Source organism: Anabas testudineus, chromosome 8, assembly GCF_900324465.2.
Source record: "Anabas testudineus chromosome 8, fAnaTes1.2, whole genome shotgun sequence".
Classification (NCBI taxonomy): Eukaryota; Metazoa; Chordata; class Actinopteri; order Anabantiformes; family Anabantidae; genus Anabas; species Anabas testudineus.
In genome coordinates this window covers 5,154,155-5,175,073 of record NC_046617.1, presented here as the reverse complement: position 1 = coordinate 5,175,073, position 20,919 = coordinate 5,154,155, and the positions used below count along the sequence as shown (strand labels likewise).

General features: G+C 38.0%; 1 protein-coding gene across 1 annotated transcript; it reads left to right on the top strand.

The window, feature by feature from the left end:
• Positions 1 to 1,034: 1,034 nt before the first annotated feature.
• LOC113157335 (transmembrane protease serine 9-like) lies at positions 1,035 to 20,579 on the top strand. The gene is made up of 22 exons (XM_026352770.2): positions 1,035 to 1,134; positions 2,447 to 2,467; positions 2,699 to 2,861; positions 3,440 to 3,708; positions 4,351 to 4,493; positions 4,543 to 4,828; positions 5,192 to 5,357; positions 6,325 to 6,578; positions 6,716 to 6,810; positions 7,200 to 7,481; positions 12,442 to 12,458; positions 13,649 to 13,761; positions 14,697 to 14,717; positions 14,856 to 15,018; positions 15,654 to 15,922; positions 16,639 to 16,781; positions 16,862 to 17,078; positions 17,145 to 17,189; positions 17,998 to 18,172; positions 18,786 to 19,039; positions 19,175 to 19,272; positions 19,568 to 20,579. Exons 1-22 carry the CDS (start codon positions 1,080 to 1,082, stop codon positions 19,901 to 19,903), a joined length of 3,585 nt encoding a protein of 1,194 aa, XP_026208555.1. The 5' UTR covers positions 1,035 to 1,079; the 3' UTR covers positions 19,904 to 20,579.
• The last annotated feature ends 340 nt before the right edge of the window (positions 20,580 to 20,919 follow it).

Sequence of the window (20,919 nt, the reverse complement as noted above, 5' to 3'; positions counted from 1 at the left end):
TACTGGTTTTGCTCTTTTTTATTCAACAGTGCAGCTATTTCAGGAGCAGGGAGGCATCTGTTTCTCAAGGAGGACAAATGTAAGTACTTGCCTTCTTGGATTGTTGTTCCTTCCACTACATGTTCTGTCCTCATTAGATCCATTTGTCCATAGTGTACAGATTTTAAATAAATATTTAATTTCTTGGCGATATCTCATAGAGAAAAGCCTTTTCTTTTTCAAGACAAGTAGACGTGAGTTTCTAAGGGAAGCTGTTATTGTTTGGCCATTTTATTTCTTACAAAGAAAATGACAGGTCACTGTTTCTGTAGAGGGAAACACAGAGTGCAAACTCTGAACACTGAGTAGCAAATGGCAGTTGTTTGTACATTTCAGCATATAAATCCAATGATGTCATGGCGTTTCTTTTCATGTCATTGTGTCTAAGCAGGTTTGTTACATAAAAATAATGCCATTATCAGTGTTGTGATATATTGGTTTGTAAGTAGTTTCAGTTTTGTTCTAGGAAAATCTTGCTTACAGAAAGATAATCACATCTATAACAAATCATCACATCAGGTATAAACAGATTTACAGTAAATGTCACAAGGATTATTTTACATTACTTTACTATAAATTTAATTTTAATATTAAACTTTACTTTCTGCTGCCAGTTAAAATATTAAATAAAGAAAATCCAATGAAAATCTGATTACCGTAAATCAAATAAAATCAGATACAATTAATAAATTAAATATCCAACAATAGGCTAGACAGTAGTAATAATACTAATATGGAGATAATGATAACCTATGTACATACAATTGTAAATGGTGTTAAGAACCTCTGACAGGAGATTCGACAGACGACCCTCTGTGGTGTGGGTGGTGCTACAAAGCAACAGACCAGCCAGAGCAGCTGATAGGCGTCCACCTTAGGGTCAATTTCTACTAAAAAAAACACTGAAAACAGATGATTTGTGGTTTGACAGTAGGTGTGTCATGGGAGAGGTAAAGGTGTGTAAAGGGGTTTATACTAAAGGCAGGAAGAAATGAAGGCTATTTTTTCTGGAGAAGATCCAGTGTTATGGACTTTTAATCATGGCTTTCTACAAAGTGATCTGTGTGTTAACTGTGCTGACTCTCCTGACACAAGGTAAATACAACTCTCTCTGTACTGTACAGGTCTGGACTGAAGATTTAATGAGCTGTAGTGACGGCTGAGTGGGAGGAATGTGTAGTTATTTTAATAAGAGTAGTTAGAACCTGTCATATAGATATATATAGTTGCATAATATGTCAACTGTAATTATAACATTTCATGAAAAACGCACCGACAAATATTTTTTATCCCTATAAAATAGTAAAAGTAAACAAAAAAAAAGCTTGGTATAATGCAACTCTAATGTATTCTCTTGTGTGTTGATTTTTTTATTGCAAAACAAAACAAAGTGGAGGACACAGAATATATAAACATGAATAAATAAATAAAAATACAAATACATTTACAAAAGTAAAAGGATCCAAGAGACATACAGTATGTAATAGTGTATGTTGAGTTTATACTGTGGCTGGTTTACATGGATGAATAATAATATAATTATTAGGTGCTGATAGGGGAAGGAGTAAAACTATTGTACTTATAAAACTGTAATTAACATTTTTTAAATACAAAATGGTAAATAATAAAATAATCAAATGGGCCCTGGAAGCATAGCAGAGATTTTTGACTTTGCTTTGCTAGCTGGGCCTCTCCTTGTCTCTTAGTGAATAAAGACTAAGATTACTGACTATTCTATTGTAGAATAATTAGTGATGGCACATATTTAAGCACTGAAGCTTTTTATAATTTATGTAGACAGTGAAGCAAATCCACTAGTGAGGTATGCAGATCATAATCCACTAACTTTTGTTGCACTGATACTAGAAGTGGCAGTCATTAAATTGGCTGTAGTAATAGCAGTGGTGCAACACGTGCATCCCTGCATCTAGATGTGAGAACGGCTGTCAGCAGATATACATACAGTCAGTGAACGCCTCCAGTCACTATGCTGACATTCTACTCTGTGTCTGGCACATGTGCTGGTGGTTACACACCCATAGAGGACATAGTTTGATAGAGTTAAAGCATTTTTATGAACAATGTCTGAGGAGGAAGTAAAACTAGTTTGACACTAGATGGTATGTTGCAATTTATCATGGAGGTCAATTAAAACAGTAGGACAGTTTCTGTAAGGTGACTGTGAAAGAGAAAAGACACTGAGTAAGAAATAAGAATTTACTTTATTTTCTAACAGTGTTTTTACTGTTTGTTAAAGTGAAATGTAAACTTTAAAATATAGTGTCTTATATCATTTATATAGGCACTAACTACTAACTTTTTGAAGATAAAGTCAAGTCCTAATAACAGACTGTCTCTAAAATATCAAATACAGAATTGTTCTCTCAAAAATTGTTTCTCTTTTCAGAGTCTCATTCACAACTTAATGGTAAGTTTCTATTCATGCATATTTCTATGTGCCCTTTCTTCCTGTCATATATCATATTTTACATCTTTTGTTGGGACATCTGCTGGACAAATGTGTTCAGTAACACAGAGGTGAGATCATTGAAGCACCAGTATTAAAATCCTCAGCAAAAGTTTACGCATGTAGAGTTTCAAACTGAAGTCATGAAGGCTGATCAGAAAGGGGAGATTATTGCTCAGTGTCTCTCTTCAGTGTGTGGTCAGGCTCCACTCAACACTAAGATTGTTGGAGGACAGGTGGCCTCTGCAGGTAGCTGGCCCTGGCAGGTCAGTCTGCAGGTATTTGGAAGCCACATCTGTGGAGGATCCCTCATCAACAATCAGTGGGTGCTGACTTCTGCTCACTGCTTCTCAAGGTGAGCAGTGAGGGTTGAGTGGATATGTAACTAGACAAGATGCAAAACAACAAACCAACTATAAATGACTCAAAATCATACTGCAGTGTTTGTTGTTGTTTTGCATCTTTCAGTCAGCGTGTAATGCTGACACATTTACACATCTGTGCCAGGAGTCTTCTGTGTGATTTGTAAAAATCCCATGTCCAGATTTGTTGATTCATCTGAACCTTTATTTATCTGGCAAAATAACCAAAAAAGGGACAGAGAGGAAAAAGTATCCATCAGTTAACATGTGCATCACTCAAGTAGCTCAGAAAAAGACAAAACACAGTCAGATGATGTAGTTTGGTCATAAAGGTGCATTTCATATTTTCAACTGTTACAGTACAACAGGTTAGTTAACAATTCTGGGTTATCTATGACATGTTTTAAACACTGGGAGACCTTATTGATCTACTGCAATAAAATACTGCTTTAGTGTTTTGGAGGTACATTAAGACAATGTAAGTTCTATCAGTAAATGTTTTGTCTACACTTGATCAAAACTCTGCTTTTCACATTTTATCACTTTATTGTTTCTCTCCTGATCACCTCAGGATCAATCCAAGCAGTGTGACTGTGGTACTGAGTCTCCAAACTCAATCGGTATCAAACACCTATTTAGAGAGTCTGACAATAGCGAACGGCATTGTTCATCCTAGCTACAACAATCAGACCCATGACAACGACATCTACCTTCTGCAGCTTGCATCACCAGTGACGTTCACTAACTACATTCAGCCCATATGCCTGGCAACATCAGGCAGCACCTTCTACAACGGTACTGACTCCTGGGTCACTGGCTGGGGTACCACGTCAAGTGAATGTGAGTCATACAGCAAGTAGAATACACAGTGTTTCAGAGAAAAGGATGACTACTCCTATATATCCTCTAAATACTCAAGTGGAAATAACTCAGAGCTAGTGCAGATACTTACATTATAATCTGCCTGCGACACTGACAAACACATAGTTTTGGAAAAACGTTGTGCAGTTAAAGTGTCCTTGAGCAAGACACTAAACCCCAAGTTGTTCAAAGTGGGAGTGCTTTGAGTATTTATAATGTGGAAAACACTATACAAATACAGACTATTTACAACATCATATTGTTTGATAGGACAAATAACAGGTAATTGACCTTTTGTTGTAGTGAACACTTTATCCTGATGATTGCACTGGAGAAGAGTTATTCTACGTGATCGGTGGAGTTTCCTTGTTAACAAAGAACAGTTATTCAGAGTTTCTGACTGAATCACATTATGTTCATCTAACAGATTTGTTGAAGTTTTAATATTTTTCAACCTAAATGGCCTAAGCTATTTAACACCACCATCTTCAGGTAGCTACGAGTTCTGCAAGAGATTAAATCATCTAGTTGTATTTCTTTTTTCAGTATCATTATCAGTAGTTCATTTCTAAAAGCATATTTAACCACATTGTTTATTAAACTGAATTTGTGTCTCTTCAGCTAGTACTATTTCAACAGACCTAAGGGAGGTGTCGGTGCCAATTGTGGGGAACAGACAGTGTAACTGTGACTATGGAGTGGGCAGAATTACAGACAACATGATATGTGCTGGGTTAAGTGCTGGAGGGAAGGACTCCTGTCAGGTAATCAGTTTTACTGTGTTTGTGTCTAAATATTTAAAACTCCTAAAAGGGAGACTCAGGAGGTCCAATGGTCAGCAAGCAGAGCACTCGCTGCATCCAGTGTGGAATCGCGAGTTTTGGAGAAGGCTGTGCTTTACCTAATTTCCCTGGAGTCTACACCAGAGTGTCTCAGTATCAGTCCTGGATCAACAGCACGATCACCAGCAACCAACCGGGCTTCATCACCTTCACATCTACTGGGACTGACAGTGACCTCAGTGTCTCCTGTGAAGGACTACCACCACCTCCAACCACCACGACTACAACCACCATCACTACAACCACAACACCCAAACGTAAGTTCCTGCCATGCTCACACTTTGTCAAGGGATCTGGCAGATTTATCTGTATATGTGGAACAATTTGATTTTTTCTTCACACTGTACAACACTGTTTTATTTTGGTGTTGTGTTTCTTCACTGAAGTTTTTTGTTACTATGAAATATTAAAACCTAGCATTTCATTCTGGAAGGTTTTGTATATTTGGAAAGTGTAGGCTCCCTATTAAAAGTTAAAATAAACTTATGTGGGTTTGAATATAGTCTGACTAAACAATGTGACATTGTATTGATCAAGCTACAATATCTCTTCTACGTTTACACACCTTTAGAGACTGAACAAAGACTTTCATTGTTTTTACCTTTGACATTTCTCTCCAGCTGTGGTTTGTGGCCAAGCCCCGATGAATTCTCGCATTCTGGGAGGAAGCCCAACGGCTGGCATGTGGCCGTGGATGGTGAGTCTACAGAGGAACGGAAGTCATGTGTGTGGTGGGACTCTGGTGGCTGTGGACTATGTACTGAGCGATGCCAACTGCTTCTCAAGGTGAGACACCTGGAATAACTGTTGGATGCTATATTGTCAGCTTGTTTAATGATTTAGCTGGTGTCACAAATTCTCACTTGACAATCAAAAGTGGATTAATGTTGTTTTGAAAATAGTATTTTGAAATAAAATAAAATATTGATCCTGTTTGCTAAAATCTACAACTAATGCAGCTGTTTTAGGAAATTACTGAACCTTTTAAGTTTTGGAGATTTAAGAATAACTTAATTTTCTGAAATATTTGCCTTCAGCCAATGATAAGAGCATCTGACTTTATCAGTCAATATGGTGTATAATATGATTGATTGGGACTTTACGGCCTAAGGAACTACAGTAGTTAGCTTTTTATTGTTTCTCATAGTGTCTGTTATTAGAGACAGCTATAGTTTATTAAAGTGTGTGAAGCTGATGATAAATGACACCAAATGCTTCAAAGTTTATATTTGTGGGGGTCTTTCTTTCCTCTGGTGAAATATAAGGTAAAACTCTGCGGCCCAAAAAAGTTCAGTACTAAAGAAAATACGGCAGTGGCACCCCTGTACGAAAACAAAATTTACAATATGTTCAATATGTACATTTTTGTCAAATAAAGTGCATAAAAAACACAACAAAAGCATATCCTTTCCTTCCATGCACACGGATGCCCTAATTCTGTTGTGCACAGGCAGAATTACATTCCATAAGCATGCACAATCCATCTATTAGCAAACACAGCCCTCCAGCATGACAGTGCAACCAGTTTTCTCCTGTATTTTCCCGGCAACCCTTGACTCCAAGGCCCGCACCACCATGCGAACCAACCAGACTGCGCCCTCTGCTTTTAAAACTGCCATAGTCGCTACATCCTATCTAAAGGGTTTATTGACAGGATATCCACACATTTTTTCCACCTGGTTACATGTGTATCAATCATATTTTATGTTTTTAAATGTCCTAAGTTATAGTGTAGTACGTTTTTGTCTCTTAGTTCATCCAGACCGTCTGATTGGACTGCAGTTTTGGGTCAGTTGAAACAAAATGGCTCCAACCCCTTTGAGGTGACGCTTAATGTGACAAATATCACTCTGAGCAACCTGACTGGGTCGAACGTAGCACTGCTGCACCTAGGATCCCAACCCACCCTGTCCAACTACATCCAGCCCATCTGCCTGGACAACGGACAAACCTTCACTGTGGGCTCAACATGTTGGGCTGCTGGATGGAGCTCTGGACGAGGAGGGGGTGAGTCCTGAATACACAGACACAGTAACTCTCCACATCATTTCACCTCTTTAGATTAAACATGGTGTAGACAGTAGTGATCTGGGGATGATTCAGGTGTTCCACTTCTCACCATTTTCTAATGTTCCCATCTTTAGTGGAAGAAGTTCTGCAGGAGACCCAGACAACTGTGGTTGATTGTGGAAATGTAACAAGTGGCAGCATTTGTACAGAATTCTTTACAATGGATCAGGTGAATAAACATGTGATTACTATTACATTAACATTTTTAATACTATCTGATTATTTGTTGATTTATTTTTGCAAGATATTTGTGGGTTTTTAAAGATTAAAAACTTAAGGAAGACAAGTTGCATTCAGCCAGGTCAGCTGTTTCCCCATGTTTCTTAACTATTTCTTTTACAGGTATCAAACTAATTCTGAACTGGTCTTTAGATCATTAAAAGGTATCTCCCATAAAACACATTTATTAAACAGGTGAAAGGATGGAAGAAAGAAAAAAACAAATAGTAGGAATATTACCAAATATTTTCACCAAATCTGTGACTGAATGTGGACTACAGATCCAGAACAGGGTTGTTACAAATTCATAAAGAGGTTTTTATTTGTTTTTCTGTGCAGGGTGATTCCGGTGGTCCTCTTATGTGTAAGCTGGGCAGCTCTTGGTACCAGGCAGCAGTGTTAACACTTTCAACAAATAACGCCACCAATCAAACACGAGCAACTTCAAATAACGTCTTCACTAAACTGAGCACCTTCGATAACTTTCTTTTAAAGATACTGGGGAATTTCTTGTCTCCAGGTTCCAGCAGCAACACCACTACAACTGCCACTGGTGGAGGCACTGCTCACTCCTTCTTTGCCCTTCTCTTTATCTTAATCATGTCTCTCCACCTCTTTCTGTAGAGACGTCCAACTTTATCCCTGATGTCACAGGTACAAATGAAGGTAAAAGCTGAGAGACAACAAAAGTCTCTTGTACATCTACTAAGCTAAGCTGCTCAGTTCTGGACAAATAACAGCTTTTTACTGTCCATATTTATTATCTGGAAGATGGATCCCTCTTCTGTTGCTCTCCCTCAGGTTTCTGCATTGTTTTCCTCACTCTTTTCAGAAGTTATTATTATTGTACTGATCATACAGCCCACTGAGGAGAATTGGTGACAGACTCTATTTGATAATCATTTTGGGTGAATGAAGTTTATGGTATTTATACTTCATTTATATATGTATTTCCTGCATTTTTGTAATGTATTCTCAGATCTCTTTTGTAAAAGAGTTCTTGATCTCAGTGAGATTTTTTTTTTTTTTTTTTTTCCAACTAACTAACTGTTAGTGAAGTTTGTAGGGTTAAATCAGGGTTCTGTTAATTTTTTAACCAGTCAATATAAGTGCATTGTCTGTGGGAAAACAGTGATGGACATTATATCTTCCCGGCTAAGTCATGGTATATAATAATTGGTATTTATTATAATGTAATAAATACCAATTAGTCCCATGTTTATTATGAACAGATTTGGCTCCATGTGTACCACTACAGTGCATGCTGGGAGCAAAAAAATAAAAAAATAAAAAATAGTTCAAATAGTTTTTGTCTTTTATAAACAATAGGTTGTGCAGATTTCAAGCACTGCAAAGTCAGAACAAGTCCTTGTCCTGATGACATAACAGCCTAAATCTGAGGAATTGTGCTGAGCAGTTTGGTCACATTTTTTACTTTACTGTTCCTCAGCCAGCACAGACTATAGAAACAAATGACAGTGGTCCTTGTTGCCAAACTCTCCCACCCTAAATCCTTAAATGATTATAGGCCTAAAGCATTAATCTCACTGGTGGTGAGAAAACCATTTGAAAGCACAAAGTAGTCAACACAGGTCTGTTTTTGAACCTCTGGCAGTTAAACTATAAACCAGGGTATACAGGATGCCACAATAACACTCTTTCATTTGATCTATTATCACCTGTGGGGAAGGGGAAATAAAGTTGTAGGGAAATAGTGTTGTTTGTGGATTTCTCATCAGCATTTAACACCATCCAGTTTCACACAATCGTAACCCAGTGAACAGTTTGGTTAGGATGGTAACGTTGTTGTTGTTGGTCTTAGACTCAGAACTCAGAGAGTCAGAGTGAACAAACTTCTCAGACTAGATCCCAGTATCAGCTGGTTCACCACAGGGTGTTCGGTCTCCTCTCTTATACATCCTATTCACAAATCACTGCATCAACAGGTATGCAAATCGTCATATGAAGTTTGCTACATGGTGCCACAGTGATTGTCAGCCTGCTGAGCTGAGATAAGACATCTAATGGTCTAGATAATGAATTGTTTAACAATCCTCCACTGAGTTGAATACAACCAAAACTAAATGTATTCATTTTAAGCATGTACCTGGTTCTGTCAGCACTGTCTTGAATGGCCAGACTGGGTACGATGATTAAAAAAAAAAGTATCAAACATGCTGTTCAAAATAAGTCAACCTACAAAGGTTGACCAGATTTCAGATTTGAAGAAACACTGATGATACTGTTTAACAGAGCTTTTATTGAAATTGTCCTTCAGGAAACATTGTTGAATGTGATGGTTAAAGTTTATAGTAAAATTAGCAGAACTCTATTATTCAAACAGTCTGACCTCCATAGGAAGCAGCTATTACACAAAGTACAGTCGACCTTGTTTGACAGCTCCAGCCCCCTACACTCAGAGATCTACGTCCTTTCTTCTGGTCCTGTTTTTACGCCACAAGCCAGAACCAACAGATATAAACACTCTTCTCTAACATTAGCTATCAGTATGGTTAACTCAGAGAGAATACAGTCCCACTCCATGGTACGTTTCTTTGGATTGAGTTTGGTTTAATCTTGCTCCTCGTTCATACTTTGCCTTCCTGACTGTCTTGTTTCCAATTCTATCTGGGTTAATAGGACCCAGAGGTGGCTTCTTTTAAATACAATTACACAAATTATTGAATTAGCTTCTAACAGTGCTTGAACAGGATATTTTGTTTGCTGTGTTGATTTAATAAGACGGGGATTTAGTGGTATTAAAGTACAATTTATATAGTAAACATTTCATTCTAAGGGTTTTACGATTCTGAGGAGAGCAGAAGAGAAGATTATAAGAGAGATTATGAAAAATTACATTACTCAACTAAAAAATTATTTGAGTTTAGAAAGATTGCTTTTTATTAGGATATTTAAATTAACAATGTCGTGTTGGCAATGCAGACTTAAGAGTTTTGAAAACGTAGTTTCAGCATTATATAATATGCAAACCTCATACCCATCACATGGTTTGCTTGTTGTTCCACACACAACCAGGAAACATTCAGCTGTGACAATAGCACTGATCAGTTATCACGTAACCAAAATTAAAAAGTCAGTTTGACAGGTAGATACTATCTGAATCATAACCTCAAGCATTGTGTTGCCAAGATTAGTGACTCATTTATTTTTTAATTGCTATTTTCAAATGTTTTATGTTCAATATATTTCTAACAATGTAGGCTCTTGACTGGATCAATGTGATTTTCTCTCAATCTCCCTCTCTCTCTCTCTGTGTGTGTGTGTGTGTGTATCTTGTTTATATCTCTTAATAAAAAGGAAAGAAAGAAATCTTATCTTAAGTTTGCATTATTCATTGGTCTTTCTCAACTTACTGATGTTTTATCTCCGTTGGCCACATTTTTTTGAAGATTGAAGATTTACCATAAGTGAACTTACCAGTTTATTCAGCTCAGATTTTTTTGTCTGCTTCCCATTAAGTTTTCACATTATGGATTAATGCTTGAAGTGCTGCTTAATAACACATCAAATGTATTATTTTCTCCTACCCAGCTGCAAGACTCTTAACTAGAAAAAGAAAATACGATCGCATCACTCCTGTATTAGCTTCCTTACACTGGCTGCCAGTAAGTTTTAGGATTGATTTTAAGATTTTATTAATAACTTTTAAAGCTCTGCATGGCCTTTCCCCCAGCTATTTATCCCAGCTTTTAAAGCCTTATGAGCCTGCACGTAGCCTGAGATCCTCTGATAGAAATCTTCTATATGTCCCTGATGTCAGAATGACTACTAGAGGTGACAGAGCCTTTTCAGCTTATACGAGGATATAAGATCAGCTGACTCAGTAACATCTTTTAAAACTCTCCTTAAAACATACCTCCACCGGCAAGCCTTTTGCGATCTTCTGTAAGCTAAAACAAATCTGTCCTTGGGAAGACTCTCCATTAGATTACAATGTCTTTACGTTGGAACTGGTCTCCCCAAGGACCGATGTGGTAGTTGTTTGTATTATTGTTTTGTTTGTATAGCTGTTTCCTGCTCCCCAACCGGTCGAGGCAGATGGCCGTTTAACTTGAGCCTGGTTCTGCTGGAGGTTTCTTCCTCTAGGGGGAGTTTTTCCTCTCCACTGTTTGCCTAGTGCTTGCTCAAGTTGATCTTGTTGGGCTACATGTGTTTCTTGTCTGTCTTGTGAAGCACTTTGTAACATATGTTTAGAAAAGTGCTCTATAAATAAATTTATTATTATTATTATTATTACCCATTGCAAAGCTTGCAAAATATCCACTGTCAAAACTATATATTCACTGACAGCTACCTCATGTGGGATGATAAATAACAAAAAAATAATAATAATAACAAAAGCACTACCAAAAGGGCAGGCAAAAAAACTCAAAAGGCAGTGTGACAAGAGAGCGAAAACAAAAAGATTCTGGTAAAAAATACAAGGCGACAAAAGAACACAAAAAATAAGGGGTCAAAGAACAACTCAAAGCCAGGGGGCAAAAAGACAGAAGAAAGTAGTGACAAAAGGCGCAGTCACAAGGGTTTTATTCACGTCTTTATTCAACACAACCATTAAATGCACAATGTGATGGTGGAAAAATAAAGTGACACTATGTTTTATTTACTTATTGAACAACCTTTGGCAGCAATAACCTCAAGCAAACACTTCCCGGAGCTGAGAATTTAGAACTTACAGAACTACTGTAGCTCAACCACATTCTTAAAATGTCTGCTGTCAACAGCTTTCTTTATGTTCATCACACAACACCTGACTGAGCTACTCCAAAAGATGAATGACATGTCTCTGAGGTTAGTTTTTAGTAAATGTACTTCAATGTTTACGCTCAGGATTCTGCCCGTTTGTTTGTTACCTTGTAATTTTGTCTGACACCTTTGTGGCATTGGGACCACCGACAGGTAAAGGGAATAACACCCGTGCCCCGTGAAGACGGTTCTGGCCACGGTAGACATCGGCAGCTGTGTTTCTGTGGTCTCGACTCAGCACTCGATAGTCCAGGACTGGAATTTCCTACCAGTCTACCAGAGCCTCTTAAATTGAATTGATTAGCTTTTCCTTATGTAACCTGTTGGTCGGTAGAACATATTAGGCAACAAGTGAACATTTTGTCCTTAAAGTTGATAAGTTTGTGTAAAGATTTGAGCAAGTTTAACAAGGGACAAATTGTGATGGATAGATGACCAGGTCAAAGCATCTTCATCTGTAAAGGGGGCTGCATGGCAGCAGACCAGTCAGGGTGCCCATAGTGACTCCTGTCCTCCACTATAAGTAACCACAATGGGCACTTGGTCATCAGAAATGATGGTGTTCCCTGATGGCTGTGGCCTCTTTCAGCAGTATAATGTGCTCTGTCACAAAATGGTTCAGAAATGCTTTGAAGTATGCCAATATAAGGTACTTAAGGAAACTACTGCTGCAGTAACATAACAGTCCCAGATACCACAACACACCTTCAAGGGTCTAGTGGAGTTCATGCCTTAACAGGTCAGGGCTGTTTTGGCAGCCAAAAAGGGACCAACACAATATCAGGCATGTGTATATCCTTTTTGTGTCTGTAAGGAGTCCCAATCATCAAGGTGAAATTGTTATCTGGAAGTTGATGGCTAATGGAAGGAAGTCCAGTTGCCATGGTTCAACTTTCAGATGTTCTCATTGTGTTTTTATGGTTTTATTGGATCAAATGTTTGCAAACAGATCAAACAAAAAATGTACATTTATTTTCAAGCATAACTGAACACAAATTTCCAGTTAATTAAAGTGAAACTGTTCCACTAATCCAGTGACTGCACACTGGTTTTGCTCTTTTTTATTCAACGGAGCAGCCTTTTCAGGAGCAGGGAGGCATCTGTTTCTCAAGGAGAACACATGTAAGTACTTGGCTTCTTGGATTGTTGTGCCTTCCACTACATGTACTGCCCTGATTGGATTTTAAATAAATCTTTAATTTCTTGCCGACATTTCATAGAGAAAAGCTTTTTCTTTCTCAAGACACTTAGATTAAGTTTCTGTTATTGTTTGACCATTTTATTTCTTACATAGAAAATGACAAGTAACTGTTCATCTTTTAAGTTTTAAATGATTTAACTGTTGAATGTTACAGATAACTGAAGAACATGTTTTTGTGTATTTGTATTCATTTGTTTGTACATTTTAGCATATAAAGCCAATAATGTCTTGGTGTTTCTTTTCACATCATTGTGTCTAAATCCGGTTTGTTCCATAAAAATAATGCCATTATCAGTGTTGTTATATATTGGTTTGTAAGTAGTTTCAGTTTTATTCTAGGAAAATCTTGCTTACAGAAAGATAATCACATCCATATTATTTTACATTACTTTACCATTAAATTAAATTTTAAATTTACTTTCTACTGCCAGTTGATGGGAATCTGATTAAATCTGATACAATTAACAAATTAAATATCCAACAATAGGCTAGACAGTAGTAATAATAACAACATGGAGATAATGATAACTTATGAACATAAATTGTAAATGATGTTAAGAACCTCTGACAGGAGATTCAACAGACGTCACTCTGTGGAATGTGTTGTGCTACAAAGCCACAGACCAGTCAGAGCAGCTGATAGGCGTCCACCTTAGGGTCAATTTCTACTAAAAAAAACACTTTAGCTTTAATTTCTCTATTGTTAAGTTGATAAGACTTTAAAGTTTTAAGTCATAGATTTAAGAACAGATGATTTGTGGTTTGACATTGGGTGTGTCATGGGAGAGGCAAAGGTGGTTAAAAGGGGTTTATAATGAAGGCAAGAAGAAAGCAAGATTATTATACTGGAACAGCTCCAGTGTTATGCACTTTTAATCATGGCTTTCTACAAAGTGATCAGTGTGGCAACTCTCCTGACTCTCCTGACACAAGGTAAATGCAAATCTCTCTGTACTGTACAGGTCTTAACAGAATATTCAATGAGCTGTAGAGATGGCTGAGTGGGAGGAATGTGTAGTTATTTTTATAAGAGTAGTTGGAACCTGTCATATAGGGTGCATAATATGTCAACTGTAATTATAAACATTTTATGTAAAACGTACTAACAAATATGTTTCCTATTATTCCTATAAAATAGTGAAAGTGAAACAAAAGACAAAGCTTGGTATAATGCAACTCTAACGTGTTTCTTGTGTGTTTATTTTTTTGTTGCAGGTGCTAATAGGGGAAGGAGTAAAACTATTATTCTTATAAAACTGTAATTAAGATGTTTAAATAAAAAATGGTACATAATAAAATAGTCAAATGGGCCCAGCATAGCATAGCAGATTTTTGACTTTGCTTTGATAGCTGGGCCTCTCCATGTCTTTGTAGACTCTTTACTGACTATTCTATTGTAGAATGAGAAGGGTTGGCATTTACTGACTGTACACATACAGTCAGTGAACGTCTCCAGTCACTATGCTGACATTCTACTCTGTGTCTGACACATGTGATGGTGGTTACACACCCATAGAGGACATAGTTTGATAGCGTTAAAGCATTTTTATGAACAATGCCTGAGGAGGAGGTAAAACTAGTTTGACACCAAAGGACAGTTTCTGTAAGGTGACTGTTAAAGAGAAAAGACACCGAGTAAGAAATAACAATGCACTTTATTGTGTAACAGTGTTTTTATTGCTTGTAAAAGTGAAATGTAAACTTTAAAATTCAGTATTTTATAGTATTTATATGGACACTTACTACCAACTTTCTGAATGTAAAGTCCTAATACCAGACTGTCTAGATCTCGACTTTACTTTGTGTAAAATACCAAATCTAGAGTTGTTCTCATAAGAATTTTTGTTTTTTCCTTTTCAATTTTTCAGAGTCTCATTCACAACTTGATGGTGAGTTTCTATTCATGCATATTTCCATATGCCCTTTCTTCCTTTTATATACTATATCTTACATACCTTGTTTGCAGTGTTTATAGTTTCATTTGCAGTATATTATCATAGAATTGCTGAATGTCTCTCTCTCCTCAGTGTGTGGTCAGGCTCCACTCAACACTAAGATTGTTGGAGGACAGGTGGCCTCTCCAGGCAGTTGGCCCTGGCAGGTCAGTCTGCAGGAATTTGAACGCCACTTCTGTGGAGGATCCCTCATCAACAATCAGTGGGTGCTGACTGCTGCTCACTGCTTCTCAAGGTGAGCAGTGAGGGTTGAGTGGATATTTAACTAGACAATATACAAAACAACCACAGACCAACCTATAAATGACACAAAATCATGCTGCAATATTTGTTGTTGCTTTGCGTCTTTCAGTCAGCGTGTAATACTCCTGTGTAGCAGATGTTTACACATTTGCACATCTGTGCCAGGAGCCTTCTGTGTGATTTGAAAAACCCATGTCCAGAAAAGTTGGGACTTTTTAAGAAATACAATAAAATCTAAAATATGTGATCTGTTGATTCAATTAAACCTTTATTTATCTAGCAAAAAAGACAGAAAACGAACAGAGAGGAAATCAGGAACGAGTATCAATCAGTCAACACGTGCATCAAAAAAAAACAAAACACAGTCCGATGATGTAGTTTGGTCATAAAGGTGCATTTCAGAGTTTCAACTGTTACGGTAGAAGACTTTGGTTTACAATTCTGGGTTATCTATGACATGTTTTAAACACTGGGAGACCTTATCAATCTGCTGCAACAAGAAACTGCTTTAGTGTTTAGATATATTAAGAAGATGTAAGTTTTATCAGTAAATGTTTTGTCTACACTTAACAAAAACTCTGCTGTTCAAATTGTATTACTTCATTGTTTCTCTGCTGATCACCTCAGCATCGATCCAAGCAGTGTGACTGTGGTACTGGGTCTCCAAACTCAATCAGTATCCAACCCAAATGTAACGAGTCTGACCATAGCGAACGCCATTATTCATCCCAGCTACAACAATCAGACGAATGAAAACGACATCTACCTTCTGCAGCTTGCATCACCAGTGACGTTCACTAACTACATTCAGCCCATATGCCTGGCAACATCAGACAGCACCTTCTACAACGGCACCAACTCCTGGGTCACTGGCTGGGGTAAAACTTCAAGTGGATGTGAGTCATACAGCAAGTAGAATACACAGTGTTTCAGAGAAAAGGATGACTACTCCTATATATCCTCTAAATACTCAAGTGGAAATAACTCAGAGCTAGTGCAGATACTTACATTATAATCTGCCTGCGACACTGACAAACACATAGTTTTGGAAAAACATTTTATAAAATATTTTGTGTTACACCCATAACCACATGGTTAAGCTGTGACGCTGGAGGTAGAGCAGTTGAAGTGTCCTTGGGCAAGATGATAAACCCCAAGTTGTTCAAAGTGGGAGTGCTTTGAGTATTTATAATGTGGAAAACACTATACAAATACAGACTATTTACAACATCATTTTGTTTGATAGGACAAATAACTAACAGGTACCTGACCGTTTTTTGTAGTGAACACTTTATCCTGATGATTGCACTGGAGAAAAGTTATTCTAGGTGATCTGTGGAGTTTCCTGTTAACAAAGAACAGTTATTCAGAGTTTCTGACTGAATCACATTGTGTTTATCTAACAGATTTGCTGAAGTTTTAATATATTTCAACTTACAATGGCTTAAACTAGTTAACACCACCATCGTAGTCATTAGGTTTTGGTAGCTACAAGTTCTGCAAGAGATTAAATTATCTAGTTGTATTTCTTTTTTCAGTACCATTATCAGTAGTTTGTTTCTAAAAGTTATTTCACCACATTGTTTATTAAACTGAATTTGTGTCTCTCTAGCTAGTACTATTTCACAAGACCTAAGGGAGGTGGAGGTGCCAGTTGTGGGGAACAGACAGTGTAACTGTGACTATGGAGTGGGCAGAATTACAGACAACATGATGTGTGCTGGGTTAAGTTCTGGAGGGAAGGACTCCTGTCAGGTAATCAGTTTTACTGTGTTTGTGTCAGAATTCACCATCTTCAACGACTGCTCCTCCTAAATATTTAACTCTCCTAAAAGGGAGACTCAGGAGGTCCAATGGTCAGCAAGCAGAGCACTCGCTGGATCCAGAGTGGAATAGTGAGTTTTGGAAAAGGCTGTGGTGATCCTAATTTCCCTGGAGTCTACACCAGAGTGTCTCAGTATCAGTCCTGGATCAACAGCCAGATCACCAGCAACCAACCGGGCTTCATCACCTTCACATCTACTGGGACTGACAGTGACCTCAGTGTCTCCTGTGAAGGACTACCACCACCTCCAACCACCACTACCACCACATCAACCACCACAACTACAACCACAGCCACCACCACATCAACCACCACCACACCAACCACCACCACACCAACCACCACCACACCAACCACCACATCAACCACCACCACACCAACCACCACACCAACCACCACCACACCAACCACCACCACACCAACCACCACCACACCAACCACCACCACACCAACCACCACCACACCAACCACCACCACACCAACCACCACCACACCAACCACCACCACACCAACCACCACATCAACCACCACCACACCAACCACCACATCAACCACCACTCCAACCACCACCACACCAACCACCACATCAACCACCACCACACCAACCACCACATCAACCACCACCACATCAACCACCACCACACCAACCACCACCACACCAACCACCACACCAACCACCACCACACCAACCACCACCACTCCAACCACCGTCACTCCAACCACCACCACATCAACCACCACCACACCAACCACCACCACACCAACCACCACATCAACCACCACCACACCAACCACCACCACACCAACCACCACCACAACAACCACCACCACTATAACCACAACACCCAAACGTAAGATTCTGCTATGCACACGCTATTTCAAGGGATCAATACTGTTTTATTCTGCATCATCAATCGTTCATCATCATCGTTGTGTTTCTTCGCTACCTAGCATTTCATCCTGGAAGGTTTTGTATATTTGGAAAGTGTAGGCTCCCTATTAAAAGTTAAAATAAACTTATGTGGGTTTGAAAATAGTCTCTCTAAACAATGTGATTTTGTATTGATCAAGCTACAATATCTCGTCTATGTTTACACAACCTTAGAGACTGAACAAAGACTTTTCTTTGTGTTTACATTTGATATTACTCTCCAGCTGTGGTCTGTGGCCAAGCCCCAATGAATACTCGCATTCTGGGAGGAAACTCAGCAGATGGCATGTGGCCGTGGATGGTGAGTCTACAGAGGAACGGAAGTCATGTGTGTGGTGGGACTCTGGTGGCTGTGGACTATGTACTGAGCGATGCCAACTGCTTCTCAAGGTGAGACACCTGGAATGACTTTGTGGATGATATATTGTCAGATTGTTTAATGATGTAGCTGGATTACTTAAGTGGATAAATGTTCTGAAAAAATTGTTTCTGTTTGCTAAAAACTACAACTAATACAGCTGTTTTAGGAAATTACTGAGCCTTTTAAGTTTTAGTTTTTTAAGTACAACTTATGTCTTGTCATTAAAATTTTCTGAAATCTTTGCCTTGTTTACAATACATTTTATTTGTACAATTCTGTCAAATGAAGTGCATAAGAAAACACAACAAAAGCACGCACTTTCCTACCATGCACACAGATGCCCAATTTCGTGGTGCACAGGCAGAATTACATTCCACAATCCATCCTATTAGCAAACACAGCCCTCTAGACCAGTTTTCTCCTGTATTATCCCAGCAACCCTTGACAGCAAGCACTGCACCCCCATGCGAACCAGGCAGACTTGCGCCCTCTGCTGTTAAAACTGTCATAGTCGCTACATCCTATTTAAAGGGTTTATTGATGGGATATCCAAACATTTTTCCACCTGGTTACATGTGTATCAATCATATTTTATGTTTTTAAATGTCCTAAGTTATAGTGTAGTACATTTTTGTCTCTTAGTTCATCCAGACCGTCTGATTGGACTGCAGTTTTGGGTCGGTTGAACCAAAATGGCTCCAACCCCTTTGAGGTGACGCTTAATGTGACAAATATCACTCTGAGCAACCTGACTGGGTCGAACGTAGCACTGCTGCAACTGGGATCCCAACCCACCCTGTCCAACTACATCCAGCCCATCTGCCTGGACAACGGACAAACCTTCACTGTGGGCTCAACATGTTGGGCTGCTGGATGGAGCTCTGGACGAGGAGGGGGTGAGTCCTGAATACACAGACACAGAAATGTTAACTCTCCACATCATTTCACCTCTTTAGATTAAACATTGTGTAGATGTCTGAGGATGATTCAGGTGTTCCACTTCTCACCATTTTCTATGTTTCCATCTTTAGTGGAAGAAGTTCTGCAGGAGACCCAGACAACTGTGGTTGATTGTGGAAATGTAACAACAAGTGACAGTCTTTGTACAGATTCTTTTCCACTGGATCAGGTGAATAATTTTTGATAATCTTTTTCTTACTAATTTCTATTTTTTGTTTTTGTTGTTTTTACATTAGAAATCTGAGTCTTAAAGATCAAACTGCAAATTGTTTTTTGTTTCTGGTTAAGCTCAGGCCTGGTTGTAGTTTTGGCAGCATATTTAATAAAGAAAAATACTAGAATTATTTATAATGTAGTTTCACAAAAAAGATGTGATTGAATGTGCACTGCAGAATTGGAATAGGGTTAATACACAATCATCGGCAGATTTTACCTGAACATTTCACATTTTGTTTGTGTTGCAGGGTGATTCTGGTGGTCCGATAATGTGTAAACTGGGCAGCTCTTGGTTCCAGGCAGCAGTTTTAACAGTTCAAACAAAAAGCTCCAACACTCTAACAAAATCAACTTCAGTGAGGCTCTTCACCAAACTGAGCTTCTTTGAGAAATTCCTGCTTCAGCTACTAAATGAATTTTTGTTCCCAGCCTCCACCAACAGCGTCACTACCACAGCTGGCACCACTGCAACCACCACCATGACCACCAGAGGGGCCACTCCTGCTGTCGCCCCTCTCCTCTCGTTCCATCTCCTGCTCTTCATCGTGTTTCTCAACCTCTTTTTATGGAGCCCTTCATTGTGATATGTAAATAGTGATTTACATGATGTGACACGCACAAATGAATGTAAAAACCACGAATTTGAGAGACATGATAGGCCTCTGTTGCTCTTCCTGACATTTCTTTCATTTCTTAAAAAGAAGTTTTTTTCTTTTCTTAGTCACAGGGTATTTATATTGTAGATATGTTAAAGAAAATTCACAATTGACTGGATTTGATGATTGTGATGGTGGATCAGGAATACATACTGACAAGGAAATATCTACTGTACCTCTAGAACCCATAGCTAATCTAAATGAAGTCATTGAAACATCCGCACAATAAGAACCTGGGCTTTTTTTGAATCCATTAATTATTTTTCAATACAAATATATCATTTGATTCAAATAAACTAAATAAGTTAGTTAGTGAACAACCTACTTTGATTAAAAGCAAATGACTGAAATGTAAAGTAATTGACCCAGAAATGTGTGATTACATGTTCAACCAGCCTGATAATATTGAATTTAAAAAATGTATAAATTGTCATTTTATAGCTCTTTGTGGTGAATTTTCATCTCCTTATTGTCATTTAGTGTCTCTCATTTTTTAATAAGAAATAAATGACCTCTATTCAGTAAAGACCCAAAGGTCAGGACAGCAAGAGAGAAATTCTGTATATGCTATATACCAATAAAAATACTAAAATCTAAAATAGTATATTTTATCATGTTCATATTATAATATTCAGTCTTGTTGTTGGTTTTGGTGAACAGAAAGTCAAAGTTTCTATATATAACACATGATTTACTTAAACTAATTTAAATATCAGATTACATTTTATTTGGATGCATTTCCATACAACGAACCCTCTACGAATTATATGTGAAATTAATTTCCATTGTGATTAAAGGCCAGCCAGTTCAGTCTGAAAACATTTTAAATAAGAGAAAACTGATGAATGAGCAAATGTATTCATATAACTGTAATACTATACCTATTTTTGCCTATTATTATAGTAGAGACTCAGATTATTGTTAAATATTACAAAAGTCTATTG

What these genes read in the sequence shown, in the direction of transcription:
- LOC113157335 (XM_026352770.2), top strand. Translation starts at nt 1,080, where the DNA reads ATGGCTTTCTACAAAGTGATCTGTGTGTTAACTGTGCTGACTCTCCTG. An exon ending in AATTCTTTACAATGGATCAG is followed by an intron (nt 6,811 to 7,199) that starts GTGAATAAACAT and finishes TTTTCTGTGCAG; the next exon opens with GGTGATTCCGGTGGTCCTCT. An exon ending in ATTCTTTTCCACTGGATCAG is followed by an intron (nt 19,273 to 19,567) that starts GTGAATAATTTT and finishes TTTGTGTTGCAG; the next exon opens with GGTGATTCTGGTGGTCCGAT.